Genomic DNA, 17,982 nt, shown 5'->3' with positions numbered 1-17,982 from the left:
TTCTCAGGACCCAGTTACACCACTCCTGGGCATAGACCTGAAGGACACTCCATCCTACCACAAGCACATGTTTCTCTCTCTCTCTCTCTCTCTCTCTCTCTCTCTGCATGTGTGCAAGCATGTCTACATGTAGACAAGACACTAGCATCAGCTGTATTCCTCTATCGTTCTTCATTTTAGCTTTTGAGGCAGTATTTCTCAGTGAACCTGGAACTCAGCAATTAGGCTCCAGAAATGACCCTGTTTCTACCTCCCCAGCACTTAAGTTATAAAGACATACCCCCATGCCACACATTTTTGCATAGGTGCTCGGGGATCCGATCTTAGATCTCCCCATCTCCCTAGCCTCATCTTGAAGTTGGACCTGCAGTCATCTGTGCATCCCCTGATCATCCGGAGTGTACCAACACATTCTGCAACTAAGTAAGCTGACAAGACTGGAGCAGTAAGAGCTAACTTCGGTGACTGTGATGGACAGTCCCAGGAAAGGGGTGTTCCGAATGTACCATCATAGATGCCATGGCTCGAAACCCATGGACCCTGTATCAAGAATGAACTCTGTATCAAGATGGGCAAAATCCTTTTCCTGAGACACTGCTTTCCTTCAGGCTCCTTTTTTTTTTTTTTTTTTTTTTTTTTTAAATTACTCTTAGCAAAGTGGTGTGAAAATTTGATAAGACAAAGTTCTGGCAGGTTGCAGAGAGGGTGCTGGCTTATGATAATATATAGATACAGCAGGTTTGAAAGTTCTTTGTTTTATTGCTTTGGGGCTCATGCTCCAAAGCAGCTGAGTCAGCCCATTGCTAACTACCCAACCTTCAAGAACATCATTTGCACAATTACAGTGTGAATGTGATATGTATATCTGGGCAATCCTCTGGGGAAAGAGAAGATGTCTGGAGTGGCAACTAACAAAGCCGCAGCAGTGTGTGTCTGTGCTTGTGTGTCTGTGCTTGTGTGTCTGTGCCTGTGTGTCTGTGCCTGTGTGTCTGTGCTTGTGTGTCTGCGTGTGTGTCTGTGCCTGTGTGTCTGCGTGTGTGTGTAGATCAGAAGTTGACTTCAGGTGTCTGCCTCAGTCCCTCTCCATATATTTTTTTTTGGGGGGGGGTAGGGTTTATCACTGAACCTGAAGCTCTCTGCTTTATCTAGATGCCCTGGCTGTGGAGCCCCAAGAATCCATTGTCTCCATCTCCTCAGAGCTGGAATTCCAGGTGTTATAACAAGTATATATATATATGTATATGTGTGTGTGTGTGTGCATGTATACATACACACACATATACAAGATGGATACATATATGTATATGTTCTAGAATGTATATGCCCCTAGAACATACACATACACTATATATATACACACACAGTATGATTCTGATTATATATATATAAATAATTTATCACTCTGATGTCATGAAGCCCATTTTGCTATATCTTTATTATTCCTGTATTGTGAGTTCTTGAGGTGCCAGAAAATCTCTTGTAGATTTCTTTCTTTTTCTTATAAAAAAAAAGCATTTAGCCGGGCGGTGGTGGCTCACGCCTTTAATCCCAGTACTCGGGAGGCAGAGGCAGGTGGATCTCTGTGAGTTCGAGACCAGCCTGGTCTACAAGAGCTAGTTCCAGGACAGGCTTCAAAGCCACAGAGAAACACTGTCTCAAAAAACCAAAAAAAAAAAGAAAAAAGAAAAAAGAAAAAAGAAAAAAAGAAAAGCATTTAATTGGGGTGGCTTAAAGTTCAGAGGTATGTATGTATATCTCTCTCTTTGTGTGTGTATATATATACATATTTTTTTTTAAATTTTATTTTTTAATTGATCTTATTGAGCTATATATTTTTCTCTGCTCCCCCTCATCCTCTCCCTTCCCCTTCAACACTCTCCCATGGTCCCCATACTCCTAATTTACTCAGGAGATCTTGTCTTTTTCTATGTCCCATATAGACTAGATCCATGTATGTCTCTCTTATGGTCCTCTTTGTTGTTTAGGTTCTCTGGGATTGTGAATTGTAGGCTGGTTTTCTTTGCTTTATGTCTAAAATCCACTTATGAGTGAATACACATGATATTTGCATTCCTGGGTCTGGTTTACCTCACTCAGTATGATGTTTTTCTAGATCCATCCATTTGCCTGCAAATTTCAAAATGTCATTATTTTTTTTCTGCTGTGTAGTACTCCGTTGTGTAAATGTACCACATTTTCTTTATCCATTCTTCAGTCGAAAGACATTTAGGTTGTTTCCAGGTTCTGGTTATAACGAACAATGCTGCTATGAACATAGTCGAGCATGTGTCCTTGTGGTACGATGGAGCATCCTTTGGGTATATACCCAAAAGTGGTATTACTGGGTTTTGAGGTAGATTGTTTTCTAATTTTCAGAGAAATCGCCATACTGATATCCAAAGGGGCTGTTTGCACTCCCATGAGCAATGCAGAAATGTTCTCTTTACCCCATACCTCTCCAGCATAAGCTGTCATCAGCGTTTTTGATCTTGGCCTTTCTTATAGGTGTAAGATGGAATCTCAGAGTTGTTTTGATTTGCATTTCTCTGATGGCTAAGGATGTTGAGCATTTCCTTAAGTGTTGTTCAGCCATTTTAGATTCCTCTGTCTCTGTCTCCCGAGTGCTGGGATTAAAGGAGTGTGCCACCACTGCCCGGCTCCCATAGTCACTCTTAATGGGGGCAGATAGAGGGCACTCAAACTCTTCAGGCAGAAAGGACACTGTCCTACTGATATTCATACACATGTGCACACACACATGCATACACACACACACACACACACACTGCCTTAGTTAGGGTTTCTATTATTTTGTCCTGAGGTCACCACTTTCTTTATTCCATTTCTTAATGTGTTTAGCTCCTTGAACATAGATAGGACTTAGCTCATTCCACTTCCTGGTGCTCCTTTTCTCCTCAAATTTTACATTTTCTTGCCTCCCTTTTTAAATCATAAATCTGTATAAGATTGGCCAGTAATAACCACACAACAGTCAATACTAAGCTGTTTTGAGGTTTTCTCTGTCAGCAGAATTAATCCAAATCTCTTCACTTTCACCTCAGGTAGACTCTTTGAACAATGGCAAAAAGCAGCCACTTGAGCTGTGGGCTAAATCAGCTTTCCCCCGTGCATGTCATTCCCAGAGAAAGGCCCCTCATCTCTCCGTTGTCTTCTAGGATATTCGAGATTGTCCTGGACCCTTAAGCAAGCTCACTGAACTGAATACTAAGGTGAAGGAAAAGTTTCAACAGCTACGACACAGGATATAGGAGCTTGAGCAATCTTCAAGGGAACAAGACAAGGAGTCGGAGAAGCAGCTTCTACTTCAGGTAGTGGAGAACCACAAAAAGCAGATGCTCAGCAACCAGACCTCATGGGGGAAAGCCAATCTCACCTGCAAAATTGCCATCGACAACCTGGAGAAAGCAGAACTTCTGCAAGGAGGAGACTCCTTAAGGCAAAGGAAAACTACCAAAGAGAGTTTGGTGCAGACATTCAGCACCATCACAGAGAGCCTCTTGGGGATCAGCAGGATGATGTCACAGCAGGTGCAGCAGAGTGAAGAGGCCATGCAGACTCTAGTCAGGTCTTCACGGACTCTCCTAGATGCAAATGAAGAGTTTAAATCCATGTCGGGGACCATCCAGCTGGGCCGGAAACTCATCACGAAATACAACCGCCGCGAACTGATGGACAAACTTCTCATCTTCCTTGCCCTGGCCCTGTTCCTTGCTACCGTGCTCTATATTTTGAAGAAGCGCCTCTTTCCATTTTTGTAAGGGAGGGATGCCAGCTATGGCCCTTTATACTCCTGATTGCAGGTCGGGGCTCTCTAGGACTGGCAGCCAAACTGGGCTGCTCCTTCCCTGCGGTTTTCCGCTGTGCTAAGTACACCCAGTGGAGGAAGCACAGCATTTTCCAGTTTCCTGCAAGAAGCTGCTTGGAAAGGGCGAATGCACTAGAGGAAAAGGAAGCCTTTGTGGGGAGGCACTCCATGTTACTCAGCTCCCAAGCACGGTGGCTGCCACAGGGAGCATCTCAACTCTGGGGTTTGATGCTCCTCCTCCCTCCGCGTCCTAAGGCATAAATGCCAGATCAGGTAGAGAGAAGAAAGAGGAGCCTGTGGGAGGGAAGGTGATGAGAGCTCATGGCTGTTTCCCGAATAAACCTCATTTATTTAAAAAAAAAAAATAAAAGCAGCCACTTTCTCCACCAAAATATTGCAAGAAAGATCTCTAGGCAGCATCCTAAAATTCTCCTCTAAACCTCCTGAGCCAGCCCCCCACAGTTCAAATCATTCTAAGCACACTGTCTTCCATGCTCCTACAGGTCTGGCCCATTAAGCAGTGGTTAAAGCATCCCACTGTTTTCCTAACCCAAACTCCCGAAGTTCGAATGCCTCCAAGGAAAAACATGATCAGGCCTATTATAGTAATATCTCCGTCTTTGGTACCAACTTCTGCCTTAGGGTTTCCATCGCTGTGAAGAGACACCATGGTCATGGCAAGTTTTATAAGGGAAATCATTTCAATGGGTGGCTTACATTTTCAGAGGTTTAGTCCATTATCCTCATTGTGTGACATGGTGGCATGCAGGCAGACATGGTGCTGGAGAAAGAGCTGAGAGTTCTACATCTTGATGGCAGGAAGCAGGAAGCAGTCTGAGACACTGGGTGTGGCTTGAGCATATATGTGACTTTAAAGCAAGTCTCCCCAGTGAAATACTTCCTCCAACAAAGCCACACCCCCTAACAGTGCCACTCCATTTAGGGGTCATTTTCTTTCTAACACACACACATACATGTATATACATGCAAACTAACACACACATACATGTATATACATACATACAAACACATTTTGTTGTCATTTTCTAATTTTGTCACACGATGGTAGGGAAGTGTGGTCTGCAGCTGCATGGAATACAGCTGGCCTGGGAAAACTCAAGTGCTTTGGCATTTCACTAGGTTCTTGTGTGGTCAGCTCTTTTGCAAATGAACCTTGAGTGCTTGGAAGGCATGCAGCGAATCTGAATGTCAGAGTTTTCCTATTTGTCACCAGGCTTAGCAGTTGTTGAGACATTTCCTGAGGGACATGGACAAATATCTGCTCACCCTGGATAGGACGCAGACAGCAGACCAAGGACAGATTCTACCAAAGCCTAACTTGGTGACTGCTCACCCTGGATAGGACGCTGACAGTCGACCGAGGACAGATTCTGCCAAAGCTGAACTTGGTGGAGCAGTGAGATTGCTGGGTTACTCATAGGAAGCCGTGTCATCAAAACCAGCTGCAGCCTAGTGGGACCCTGGGAACTCTGCACACTTGCAAGGAACTCGCTGGGTCAGAATGTCTACTCTCCTCAGTAGTCCTTACTGCTCGGATAGCCTTGGGGAAGGTGCGTGCGTGTGTGCGTGCATGTGAGTGTGTGTGTGTGTCTTTGAATATTGCCTTAGGGACTTTCTGAAGCTTGTAAAGAACCTTCCTCCAGGACAGAAAGCATGCACTCCGAGGAAAGACAGAGTGGTGGCACTGGAGCCTAACTTCTTGCAGAGCAGGTCCCCTGGAACCTTGTAGTGCAACCCTGGGCAGTGCCGCTATGACAGACCCTCAGGTCTTGGTGGCTTAATACCCGTGCCACAGTCTCTGCCGCAGTGCTTCTGAGGTCTCGGATATTCCTATCTTGTGTTTCTTCCATCTCAGGTTTTCACTGTGAGGTTCTCCATGAGAAGGGAAGAAGCATGGAGAACATGCCAGGAAGAGAAATGACTTCTTAACCTCCCTGTTGGTGGAATTGTGGTCATTGTCCCATCCTAGATGCAAAGGAGTCTGAGAATTAAAAGTTTTCCTGCATTTTCAGGCACCTGAATGGTGTGGTAGACAGCATGGCCTCTGTGAAATTTTTTTTCTCTTTTTTTTGGTATTTTTGAGACAGGGTCCTGGCTGTCCTGGAACTCACTTTGAAGACCAGACTGGCCTCAAATTCACTGAGATCTGAGAACAAACACTTCTTGTACTTTTTAAGTTGAAAAAAACATGTATGTGTGATATATGTAGGTGTTCATCCTGGTGTGAGTGTTTCTGTGGGGGCCGTAATGTTAATGTCTTTTCGGAGACAGAGTTACTCATTGAATCCAGAACTCGTCAATTAGGCTAGAATCTTTGATCGATGGACTCCAGGGGTCTAAGTTCTGCTTCCTCAGCACTCTGACTACAGATGTGTGTTGCTGGGTCTGGCTTTTACATGGGTGTTTGGGATCCAAAGTCAGGACTCTGTGCAGGCTTAGCAGGTCCCTACTGAGCCAGCCACTTTGCCGGTATCTTACTCTTGTTGAGGAGTTGTTCTTGCTGTGATACTTCTCAGGTTTTGCTTGTTTAGCTCCAGGTGATTCTATTTTCTGAATTCAGCTTTGAGGGTTCTCTCTTCTTCTTCACACCAGTCAGGATTCCTGTCGATAATGATGAAAAGTGTTTCCCCAATGGGGTTAGGGACGTGAATGCTTTCAAATGACTTGAGGTCCTTTTTATTCTTTTATTTGTCTTTGAGACAGGCTCTCACACTGTGGCCTCTGCTGGCTGAGCTCATGGCAATCCTCTGTTTTCGCCCCCTGAAGGGTGGGACTGCAGATGCGCTCACCATGCCCAGCGACTCCTCCTCCTCTTCTTTTGTATGTCTTTGTGTGTACATATGAATGCATGTGTGTATGTGTGCATGGGTATTTGGAAGCCAGTGGTAAATCTTAGGTGCAGTTCCTTCATAGCCAGGGGTTCCTTGTCTGCCTCCCTTTTGTTTTGGTGACCTGCCAGCCAGCATGAGGATCTGCCTTGTGTCTCTGCTTCCCCAGCACTGGGTCCACAGATATGTACCACTATATCTATTTAAAAAAAAAAAAAACCTTTTAAATATTGGTTGCTGGGATTGAGCTCTTCTGAGGCAAGCACTTTACCAAGTGAGTTCTCTTTTTAACTCTCTTCCTCCTTACAGACAAGAACAATCTAGTCTCTGGTGTACACTTTCAATCCCAGCACTGAGGAGGCAGAAACAGGGTTATGGATCTCTGTGAGTTCCAGGCCAGCCTGGTCTACATAGTAGCAAACCACAGGCCAGCAAGGTTACATAGTGAAACTTTGTCACAAAACAAAACAACAAAACCCCAACCAAACAGAAAACCCCAAGCAACAACAAAAACAAACCAATTGCCTTGTGAATAGGGGCATTAATTAAATCTGTGTGGGCAGGGTTGAACCCACTAATACAATAACTTTGCCTTTAAGCCTTCCATCCTGAAGTATTTAAGAGAATGATTAATCTCAAAAAAGTCCTTTTTGGGTAGGTAACGGGAGCAAGAATTCTCAGAGGCTCAACCATCCAACATCAGCACTTTGGCCTCTGGCTCCCCAGCCAGCCTGTTTTCCTTCTCTTTCAGTCTCCCAGGATGCATAGCGGCAGGGAAGGCCGTGGACCTGAGATGAAGCTCTCCACACATTTTCTGTTACTCTAATGAGCTTGAGAGAGGGGGAGAGAGGAGGGACGCTCTCTCTAGCTATTATGGCCGCCACCGGAGGGTTGACATACACAAGCTCATTATTGCGTTATGTTTTATTCAACAAAATAACTTTCATGTCGTAGCTTAAATTGAATTCGCTAAAACATCTTTATTTCCTGCATTATGTGCCTCAAGTGTCTTCCAGGGGCCTGCGTGCTCTCCAGAATGAAGCTGTGGAGATGGCACGACGAGAGAGTCAGTCTAGAGAACAGTGCAGCTATTCTGTGGTAATTGGCCTGCCGCATAATTAAAGGAGCCAAGTTCCTCATCGGAGACCCAGAGGCAGGAGCATAAAAATAATCCGCTTTCGAGAACCTTTATTGTTTGTGACCCATGGAGCTCTGGTTCTACAGACAGATTTGCTTAGTCAGTTCCATTTATAAAGCATCAGCAACATGACTGTAAAAAGGATTTATTTTTATTATATATACATATATTATATATACATATGTGTGTGTTGTGTATCCATGTGGGTACACACATGCACAGAGGCCAGATGACCTGTTACACTCTCTGACTCATTCCTTTAAGATATAGTCCTCACTGAGCCTGGAACTCACATTTTTGCTAGGCTGGCTAATCAGTGAACTCCCAGAATATACGTGTCTCTACCCCTAGTCATTACTGGGGTAACAGGCACTCTTGGTCATGCCTGGTTTTTAAATTTTTTTTTTTTATGTGAACACTGGAGATTCCACTCAGATCTACTGTGATTTGCAGAGCTTTGTCTTTTCCAGGCTAACTGGGGTGATGAGGGAATGAAGAAAGGACACACACACACACACACACACACACACAGAGAGAGAGAGAGAGAGAGAGAGAGAGAGAGAGAGAGAGAGAGAGAGAGAGAAAAGCTGGCATGGGGGGGGCATGCTCAATCTGGAGAAGCGGCATCTACAAGAACAGCCCAGATCCTCAGATGTTCATTTTGCTCAGTTCCTGGAGGGAGACTGGGGAGAGGAGCAGAGAAGTTACCTTGTCTCAACAGGCAGTCCCCGTAGGTGACAGTCTCAGGTTGCAGACATCTAGGAGGGGGAAGCTGAGTAGCTGGTTTTTGCACAAAATGTTACTTGGACCAAGAAGGCTTTGCCATTCACACGAACCTCACCTGGGGTAAGGCTTTGCCATTTCTGTGGATCTGAGACACTGGTTCTTGCCATGGCTGTGCCCATGTCAACAATACACATTCACCCAGGGCTTCCTCAGTTCCCCACACAGAGCCTCATGTTGGTAGCAAGTGATCTTACCTGTCTAGCAGACTCCCCAGTGCTTAAAATTTTCTTTTGAGACAGAGTCTCAGGTATTCCAGGATGGCCTTAAATTGCTACGTAGTCTAGAATGGCCTTGAACTTTTGATCCTCCTGTCTCAGAAGTGCTGAGATTATAGGCACGTGTGCCACTGCACTTGGTTTAATGCCGATCTTGGGGCTCAAATCCAAAATTTCCTGAAAGCTGACAGACACTTTTGAGTTGCCTAAGTTGGAGTCTTGGCCATCTTGCTTTTCTCCCCCTGTACTTAATATTCTGCTAGAGACTGAATGTAGCATCCATCCATGTTAGACAAGGACTCTACCAGTGAGCTTCACTTTAGCGCTAAACGTTTCCACAAAGGAGGCCTTTCCAGCAGTGGTTTTATTATGAATGTGATCTTTAAAGATGGCTCTGACAAGTCACGCCTATGGAAACCACCAGTCAGTATCTCCCTGAAGTTGACTTTAATACTGAGTCTTTTCTACCCATGTTCTATTGTTGTAATATGAGTGGCGTCAGGGCCCGCCACCCGGCTAGCTTTACCCGAAATAATTACACGGAAACTGTATTTTTTTGAACACTTTTTGGCCCATTAGTTTTAACCTCTTATTGGCTAGCTCTTACATATTGATCTAACCCATTTCTAATATTTTGTGTAGCACCACAAGCTGGCTTACCAGGAAAGATCTTAACCTGTGTCTGTCTGGAGTGGGAGAATCATGGCGACTCCTGACTCGGCTTCTTTCTCCCAGCATTTTCTTCTGTTTACTCCACCCACCTAAGGGTTGGTCTATCAAATGGGCCTAGGCAGTTTTTTTTATTAATTAACCAATGAAAGCAACAGATTAATACAAGACCCACCTCCATCATTCTATGTTCTGTTCCTCTGTGAGATCGCCAGGGGCTGTCCACCTATTGCCTCAAGCCCCTGCAGACTTCGTTTCTTTCTCAGAACTCTGTTCAGATGTATGTTGTCACTCACAGTTCACCCTGTGGTCCTCAGCCCACCCTTAATTCTCTACCTGGTTCTCTATGCTAGATTTACCACATCTACTAAACCTCCAGAACACCTGGGTGCCGCCTTGAATTTCTCCCTCTTCTCCAGCCAGGCGCCTTCCACCCATGATTCCAGCCAGCCTTCCTCTGCAGTTTCATCCACAGTCTCGGCTGACCACCTGCTCTCACTGGGCTTAGCATTGCCCCACCAGCCTCCTTGCTTTCCAGCCATCCTTGACCACGTGACTCTTCTTATAGTGTTCCCCACCTCTCCTTCCCTGTTGTAATAGGAGCGGCCGGCCGCTTCCCGCAGCACGGCTCCCACACGGCTAGCTTAGCCCCGGAAATAATAACACAGAAACTGTATTCATTTAAACACTGCCTAGCCCATTAGTTCTAGCCTCTTATTGGCTAACTTGCACATCTTGATTAACCCATTTCTAATAATCTGTGTAGCACCACGGAGTGGTAACTTACTGGAAAGATTCTAACCTACGTCCGTCTTGGGCTGGAGCTTCATGGCGTCTGCCTGACTCTGCTTTCTTTCTCCCAGCATCCTGTTCTGTCTGCTCTGCCTACCTAATTTTCTGTCCTATCAAAAGGCCAAGTCAGCTTCTTTATTTAACCAATGAAATCAACGCAAAACAGAAGACCCTCCTACATCACTTCCCTTTGGGTCTTGATCTGAGTCCTTCAGCTTGTTGCAGACAGGATGCTGTCAGCACCAACACCCCCCTTCCACTGAGACCATTAGCTGGTTCCGTCTTCCCCACGTGGAGTCAGTGGCTGCTCCTTGACCCCCACTAGTAGAATGGTTTCGGGAGGAGGAACACATTTTACCCAGGTTCTAGCACTCACTTCACTACTGGGCTTCTTTATCTAGAAAAATGTAAAGAAGCATCTGCTCACCCAGATAGATAGAACCCTAGCAGACTGAAGGAAGGATTCCACCTGAGTCCCACACGGTAGACCAATGAGTGTGCTCACGGGCAGCTATACTGTGTGTAAACACACCTCTAGTCAATTGCTCACCTCTTACATAATGCGGAGGAGGCTCATGAACCCCTCCTCCCCCTCCCTTTGTCCCGGGAAGATCTCCTGTGGGTCACTGTAGCTGCTCTGCTTCAAGATTGGAATGGCCATGCCCAGCTCAATGGTAACAGCTTCACCCCACTGGCTGGGTGAGCATGTGTTAGTGATTGAACCTCAGTGACATCAGCTTCTGTAAAGTGGGAAAGTGGACGCTCAGATGCTCTCCTCAAAGGGCTCTGAAGGAGGGGGGTTTCTAACTCCACCACTAGGCTGGATCACAACTCACACAGGTTTATCCCACAGCTGGGAAAAGAGCTCAGCTCTGTCCACAGACACTCCTGGTCACCCAAGGACTAAATCTACTCTGTAGTTATTTTTTCATGAAAGCTTAATGTCACCTGGAGGCTTGTGGGGACAGGGCTGGTGACCTTTTAGAGCACAGGGAAGCTTTGAATTGTCAGTGGAGAAGAGGGCAGATGGCAGGTGGCTTTTCAGAGTACAGAAAAGTTAGGAAAGAGAAACTCACCTCTAGGAAGAGACAGGAGTGCAAAGTCACGCTTGGACAGATGCTTTCCAGACCAATCTGTAAATGGAGGCAGTTGGGAGGATCCTAGCTGCATCCTGCCCCTGCAGCAAGATTTCCTTCCTGTTGTAGCGATTTCACACATTTCCAGAAGGCTTTGATGGGTGTGTGACAGCTGCGTAGATGCAGGTGTCCTGAACCCAGCACAGCAGCCGCTCTTTGGAGCTCTAAGGCAGTGTTTTAAAGAGAGAGAGAGAGAGAGGGAAGAGATGGCTCGGCAGTTAAGAGTATGCTTCTCTGGGAGAGATACACAGGTTTGACACCAGCACCCAGACAGCAGCTCACAAGTGTCTGCAACTCCAGTTCCAAGGATCTGACTACCTGTTCTGGCCTCCATGGATACTAGGCACACATGTGGTACACTGGCTTATATGCAGACAAAACACCCATATACATACAATAAAAATAAAAAAATGTGGGAAAACATTGCCCTGCTGTGGCTAGGATTTGTGTTGATGTCTGTGGCTCCTGTAACCTGGAGGGTTGTGCCATTGCCCAGGGTCTGGGACATCACTCTGGGGGGCCATGCTGCTGCGGTGGCCATGTAGCGTATCTGAGTAGTCTGTGCTACCACTTGGGGCCTTGGTGACATCTAGGCCCACCTGCTGCCGAGGACCATGTCTGGGTCCATGGTGCTGCTGCAGCCCGGGTCTGTGTAGAAGTTCATGGCCCATGTTGCCACGAAAGGCCACACGGATGCCCAGGGCCTGGGCTGCAACCTGTGGCCCTGTTGGTGTCTGAGGACCATGCCACTGGAGCCATGCTGATCTGAGTGGCCTGTGCTGTCACATGGGGCCACGGCATCATCTGTGCCTGAGCCGCTGCTGAGGGCCTTTCTGGTTCCATGTCCCTGCAGCAGTCAGGGCCTGGGTTGACCTCCATGACTACTGTTACCACCAAGGGTCATGACCAAGGGTCATGCAGATGCCTGGGGTCTGATCAGCCTACCCGAGACCATGTTGATGTCTCAGGGCCATGCTGCCACCGGGGTCTTACTGATCCGGGTGGCCTGTCCAATACCATGTAGCAGCCAGAGTCTGAATTTCTGTCTGTGGCACCTGTTGCCACCAAGGGCCATGCAGATGCCCAGGGTCTGGTCAGCCACCTGAGACCTTGGTGTACAAGAACCATGCTGCTGCCAGAGCCATGCTGATCTGGATGACCTGAGCTGCCTCAGCAGGTGCCATAGTGACATCTGGGCCTGAACTGCTGCTGAGGGCCATGTATGGGTCTGTGATCCTGCTGCATTTGGGGTCTATGTTGATGTCTGTGGCCTGTGTTACCATAGGGAGCCATGGAAACCATGCATGATGAAGTCTGAGGGCCATGCTGAGCTGGCCCTGCCCTTTGCTGGACACTGCAGCAAGAGTTGGTCCCTACCATCATAGGAGAGCTGGCCCCAATGACCTGGGCATGAGAGAACTGCCCCCACTCCGCACTCAGGAGAGACAACCCCACTCCAACATAATAGAACTGGCTTTGATAGCACTGGTGTAGGAGAGCAGGCTCTGCCCCTTGCCTAGGGGAATGACTCCAGTAGCCAGGACTGACGAGCTCTAATACCACCCAGGCCCATATCCAGGACCTAGGGTTGACCCGTCCTAACATCTATCCCATCATCTACCCCATCTCTGACCTGCTGGAGTTTGTGAAGGGACTGGACCCGCGATATCTCCATGACTGGGGGCAGCTGCAGGATATCTCAGAGTTTCGGTGAGGGCCCAGTGATGGTGGAGTAGCAGACTGGTGAGTCATGGCAGGGAACTTTTGCAAGGAAAGCCGATAGGACAAAAGGGTCTGCTGTGTGACACACGGCTCCCAATGCCACCAGGACGAGTGAGGAGGAGGACCCAAGGCCACTGAGACGAATAAAGAGGAGGATCCAAGCTTTTTTGTTGTTCTTGTTTGGCTTGGTTTTATTTTATTTTTAATTTTCCTTTTTGGGCATGGGGCGCTGCAATGGTGAAGGGCGGATGTGGAGGGACTGGGAAATGAGTGGAATTAGGGCGCATGATGTGACATTCCCAAAGAATCAATAAAGAAATGATGCTATGAAAAATGAGTGTGTGAGGGTGGGAAGGAGAAGAGAGAGAACAAACTTGTAAGTGGTCTTACCTAGCACGCTTCAAGCCTTGGGTTTGATCCCCAGCACTGCATAAAATCAGGTGTAAAACATGCCTATAATCCCAGCAGGGAGTGGAGACAGGAGAAACAGAAGTTCAAGACCGTCCTCCGCGAGTTCCAGACCAGCTTGGCTACAAGACACTAAGTCTAAATGAGGAGGGTGGGGTGGGGAGGAAAGAGCTGTATATGATTGGCTGTGACTATGGTGACCTCGGCACACTGTAGTCTGATCAGGGTGAGTCAAAGATCCGTACACTGTAACACTCCTGAGACTGAGACAGCCTTAGACCTCCCTCCTACAACCCCCTACAACCCTCCCTACAATCCCCCCCCCCCCAGCAGTGTTTCTCACCACAGCTCCCAGCGCTTCCCTATCCTCCCCTGCAGCAGCTCACAGCAAGGAGTCCTTGAAGGTCACTTACTGTTTGGAGGGCTCTGGCAGCCCCTCCCGGTATTTGCATTTTTAAAATTGGTAACGAGTTATCTCAAACGAGCTTCTAATTAGTAGAGCTCCAGGGCTGTAGGGAAAGGAAATGAAAATATGTAAATACTGCAGGGGACTGTTTGGTGCTGCCCTCTCCAAGTGGGCCTTCCACTTTTTCCTATTGTCTTTCCTTGGACCCCAGGGGCTTTCTCTCTAAACTCCCAAAGGGGCTCTCAGGGGCGGCTTGTGGGCACTGCATATTAAAAGCTGAGCTGTAAATTGGAGCAGCCTGGAGAAGTGATGGAAAATACCACGGCTGTCACAGGTTCTAGAAGTTTTTCTACCTCTACTGAGAGGCAGAATGTAAGCCCCTGTACCCAAGTGTGATGGAGATGGTTTCTCTGAACAGGGATCAGACTGGGGGCTCCATGTGACACTGGAGGTTTATTTAATTATTGTTATTATTTTAACGTTTATTTATGTGTGTGTCTGTGTAAGCGTATATGTCATGGTGTGAGTGTGACAGAGAACAATTGGTCCAAGTTGGTTCCTCTGTGTAGGACCTGGGGATCCAACACAGGCTATCAGGTGTCACAGCAAGCACTTTTACCTACTCAGCCATCTTGCCAGCCCCAAGGCTCACTTAGAAAAGCCTGAAGTCACAGCAGCTTCTCTTGGCTCTCTTTGGACTCAGTCATGCTCTTGGGGAATCCAAGAATCCTGTGGCAAGCCCTGTGTGGGCAGGGACACGCCTGTTGTCTCATAGCCCTCTCAGGCTGAACTCTTGCCTGGTACTGGTTGTCACTTTGTAGTTCCAGAGAAAGGAACCCTACTGATGCCCAGGATGGAAGTGCACACTTACTGCCCAGCCTGGTCCAGCTGGGGTTTTGTCATCAGCACAAATAATGAAATGTCTAAGTCACTGGAGTTTGGGGTGTGAAGTATGGCCCTCTGCAAAGCTATAGGTATTTAAGATATGTGTCGTGCCTGGAGCCCTTGCTCTGTGGAACAGTGTGGTGGAGACGGGTCAGGATGAGTGAGCGCCAATCCCTTTAGAGAGAGGCGAGGGGACTCAACCTTCCCTGGAGTTCTCAGGAGGTGTCTGAGACTGTTAAAGCACTGTTAGAATCTATCAAAATCACTCCCAACATTAATGATGAATTCTTTTTTTTTTTTTTTTTTTTTTTTTTTGGATTTTTCGAGACAGGGTTTCTCCGTAGCTTTTGGTTCCTGTCCTGGAACTACCTCTTGTAGACCAGGCTGGCCACAAACTCACAGAGATTCACCTGCCTCTGCCTCCCGAGTGCTGGAATTAAAGGCGTGCGCCACCACAGCCCAGCTAATTATGAATTCTTATTGTAATAACTTCTGATCCCCATTTTTTGTAAAGCAAAGACATTGTGAGTAAGTCAGTGTGATTTCCTCATTAGCTGTTGGACCCTTGCTGCCCTGGCTACACTGCACAAAAGGACAATCAGTCAGATAGCCAGCATGGCTTCCTTCATGTCAGCCTGGCGGTTCAGAACACTCCATGACCCCTTGACAAACACTGCACCACCACCACAGCTGAAGGCTGCAGCTCCTGGAGATGTAGCTCCAGCCAGGGCTGTCTGAAACAGTTCACACTGTGTTTGGTGCTGTCACAGCTTGAGTGCACTCCAGATGACTCCGAGGTCATTTCTACTTAGGCCAGAGAGTGAACTCCTCCACCCCCACCCCCCAACCCCAGACCTGGGGGCTGTGACTAGTCATAGTCAGAAACTGAGGCTTCTGGCACCTGGGCTCCCAGTTACCCCTAGAGGTTGGGAAGTCTCAGCTTCTTAGTCCAAGACCTACTCCACATCAAGAGCTGCGGATCCTGATACCACAGGTCTGCCAGACAGCTGCGAGACTTGCAGAGCGAAGAGTCCTAGGCTTGGGAGGTCGCTCTGTGGCTAGAGATCTTGCCCTGTAAGCATGGGACTCCAGTAAACTGGGTGCAGCAGCATGTGTTTGTAATCCTGTCACTCCTGTGGTGAGATGGAGGGTGGATACAAGGGATCCTCGGAAGCCCATGGGCCAGCCAGCTTCATCTATACAGCAGTAAGAGAGACTTTACCTCAAACAAGGTGGGAGGTGAGGACTGGTATCTAACATTGTATTTTGACCAAGGCACTTAGGCAGCCCCCCGACCCCTCTCTCTCTTTCTCTTCCTCTCCCTCCCTCCCTCCCTCCCTCCCTCCCTCTCTCTCTCTCTCTCTCTCTCTCTCACACACACACACACACACACACAATGTCAACAAAAAGACGGAGCTGGGGAGATGGCTCGGTGGTTAAGAGCACCTGCTGATCTTGCAGAAGGTCCAAGGTTGACTCCCAGCTTACAGTTGCCTGTAACTCCAACTCCACAGTGCTCTGGAGGCTGAGTTCTGACAGAAGGCCAAGGGAGAAGCACACACAAAGGCTCTGAGGTACAAGAGACATCTTGGAGCTCATGTCCAGGCCTCCCTTAGTGCTTGGTGCTTTTGTATCCTTCCCCAAGCAACTAAGTGGATTCTGTTTTGTGTGGTGGGTGTATATGCATGTTCGTTTGTGTGTATACATATTCAAGTGTGCACACACATTCATGTGCATGTATACATGCTCATGTGTGTGCACATGTTCGTGTGTGCATACTTGGTCATATGTGTATACACATTTGTACATGTGCGTGTTCATGTATGTATGCATGTTCATTTGTGCATACGTGTTCATGCGTATGTGTGTGTGTGAGATGTTAATGTTTGATGTCTTACTTCATTGCTCTACATCTTCCTATGATTATGTTTAGACTATTTTTAGTTATTTTTGATAATTTCACATACATACACAATATATCTTGGTTATAGCTAACCCAACTCCTCTCACAGAAACCCCCAATGCCTCACCCCCAAATACCCTCCTCCTACTTTGTGTATTACTCTCTGAGTCTTTATGCACACAGGCGTGGGGCCGTCCACTGTGGTATGGGCAACCCACCAGAGGAAAAATTCCTGTTGCTCCTCCAGCAACCAACAATGTAAATAGTTCCTCAGCTGAGGGTGGGGCTTGATGGTCCCTCTCGCACCCATGCTGGAGTGTTGCTGACTTGATCTGGTGCAGGTCCTGGGCAGGCGACTATAGATGCTGTGAGTTCCTGGGTGTGAAAAGAAGACAGTGTTGCACAGCAGTCTGCCCCTCCTCCAGCTCTCACACTCTTTTCGTCCTCGTGTAAGATCCTTGAGCCTTCTGGGCCATTTGATGGGGACAGCTCATTTAGGGATGAACACTCAAGAGTCACTTACTCTCTCTTAGTTTTTGAGACAGAATTTCATACTGAACCCGGAGCTCACTGATTTGGCCAGCCTGGCAGCCAGCCTGTGGTGATGCTCACAAGGTAATGTGATGGGGAAGTATAGACATACTGATCCCTGGGACTCACTGGCCAGTCAGCCTGTCAAGTTCCAGCCAGTGAGAGACCCTATCTCACAAAGCAAGATGAAGGGGCTGATGGTTGAGTTGGGCTCAGTGATTGAGTCTACCCTTCCTGCAAACACGGGGACCTGAGTTTAAATTCCCAGTACTCATAAAACAATCATGCAAAATCAAAGTCAGATATGGGCCTGCAACCCCAGCTCCAGGGGTGCAGAGGCGTGTGGATTATATGAGCTTATCTGAAACAGCAAGCTTCAGGTTCAGTGAGAGAGCCCATCTTGGGGCAATAAGATAGAAAGCAATATAGAAAGGCACTTGATTCTGGATTTGTCTTCTACGTATGTGTGCATGAATGCATGCACTTGTGCAACCACATGTATGTTGCCACACTCACAAATAATACCATAGATACAACACCACAGACACACATGAAAGAAAAAAAGCCCAAATGAACAATACTGGAGGAACTAGAGCCAGGGACGTCTTTGGTCTCTGTATGCAGCACATACATGTTAACATGCACATACACACAACATAGCAGAACACAGTACTAATAGGGCTGTCTTCCCATAGATGGGGTGGTGTCCCATCTTC

The 17,982-nt window shown here is 47.2% G+C and overlaps 1 protein-coding gene across 1 annotated transcript; it reads left to right on the top strand.

Annotated features, from left to right (window-relative positions):
* The first annotated feature begins 3,187 nt into the window (after positions 1–3,187).
* On the top strand, positions 3,188–4,171 carry LOC130878320 (vesicle transport protein SEC20-like). Its single transcript, XM_057776224.1, has one exon. The coding sequence runs from the start codon at positions 3,354–3,356 to the stop codon at positions 3,777–3,779; it is 426 nt and encodes a 141-aa protein (XP_057632207.1). The 5' UTR covers positions 3,188–3,353; the 3' UTR covers positions 3,780–4,171.
* The last annotated feature ends 13,811 nt before the right edge of the window (positions 4,172–17,982 follow it).

The sequence above is a fragment of the Chionomys nivalis genome, chromosome 7 (genome assembly GCF_950005125.1).
Source record: "Chionomys nivalis chromosome 7, mChiNiv1.1, whole genome shotgun sequence".
NCBI classification, from domain to species: domain Eukaryota; kingdom Metazoa; phylum Chordata; class Mammalia; order Rodentia; family Cricetidae; genus Chionomys; species Chionomys nivalis.
The sequence above is the reverse complement of the archived record's forward strand: the minus strand, read 5'-3'. Positions and strand labels throughout refer to the sequence as shown.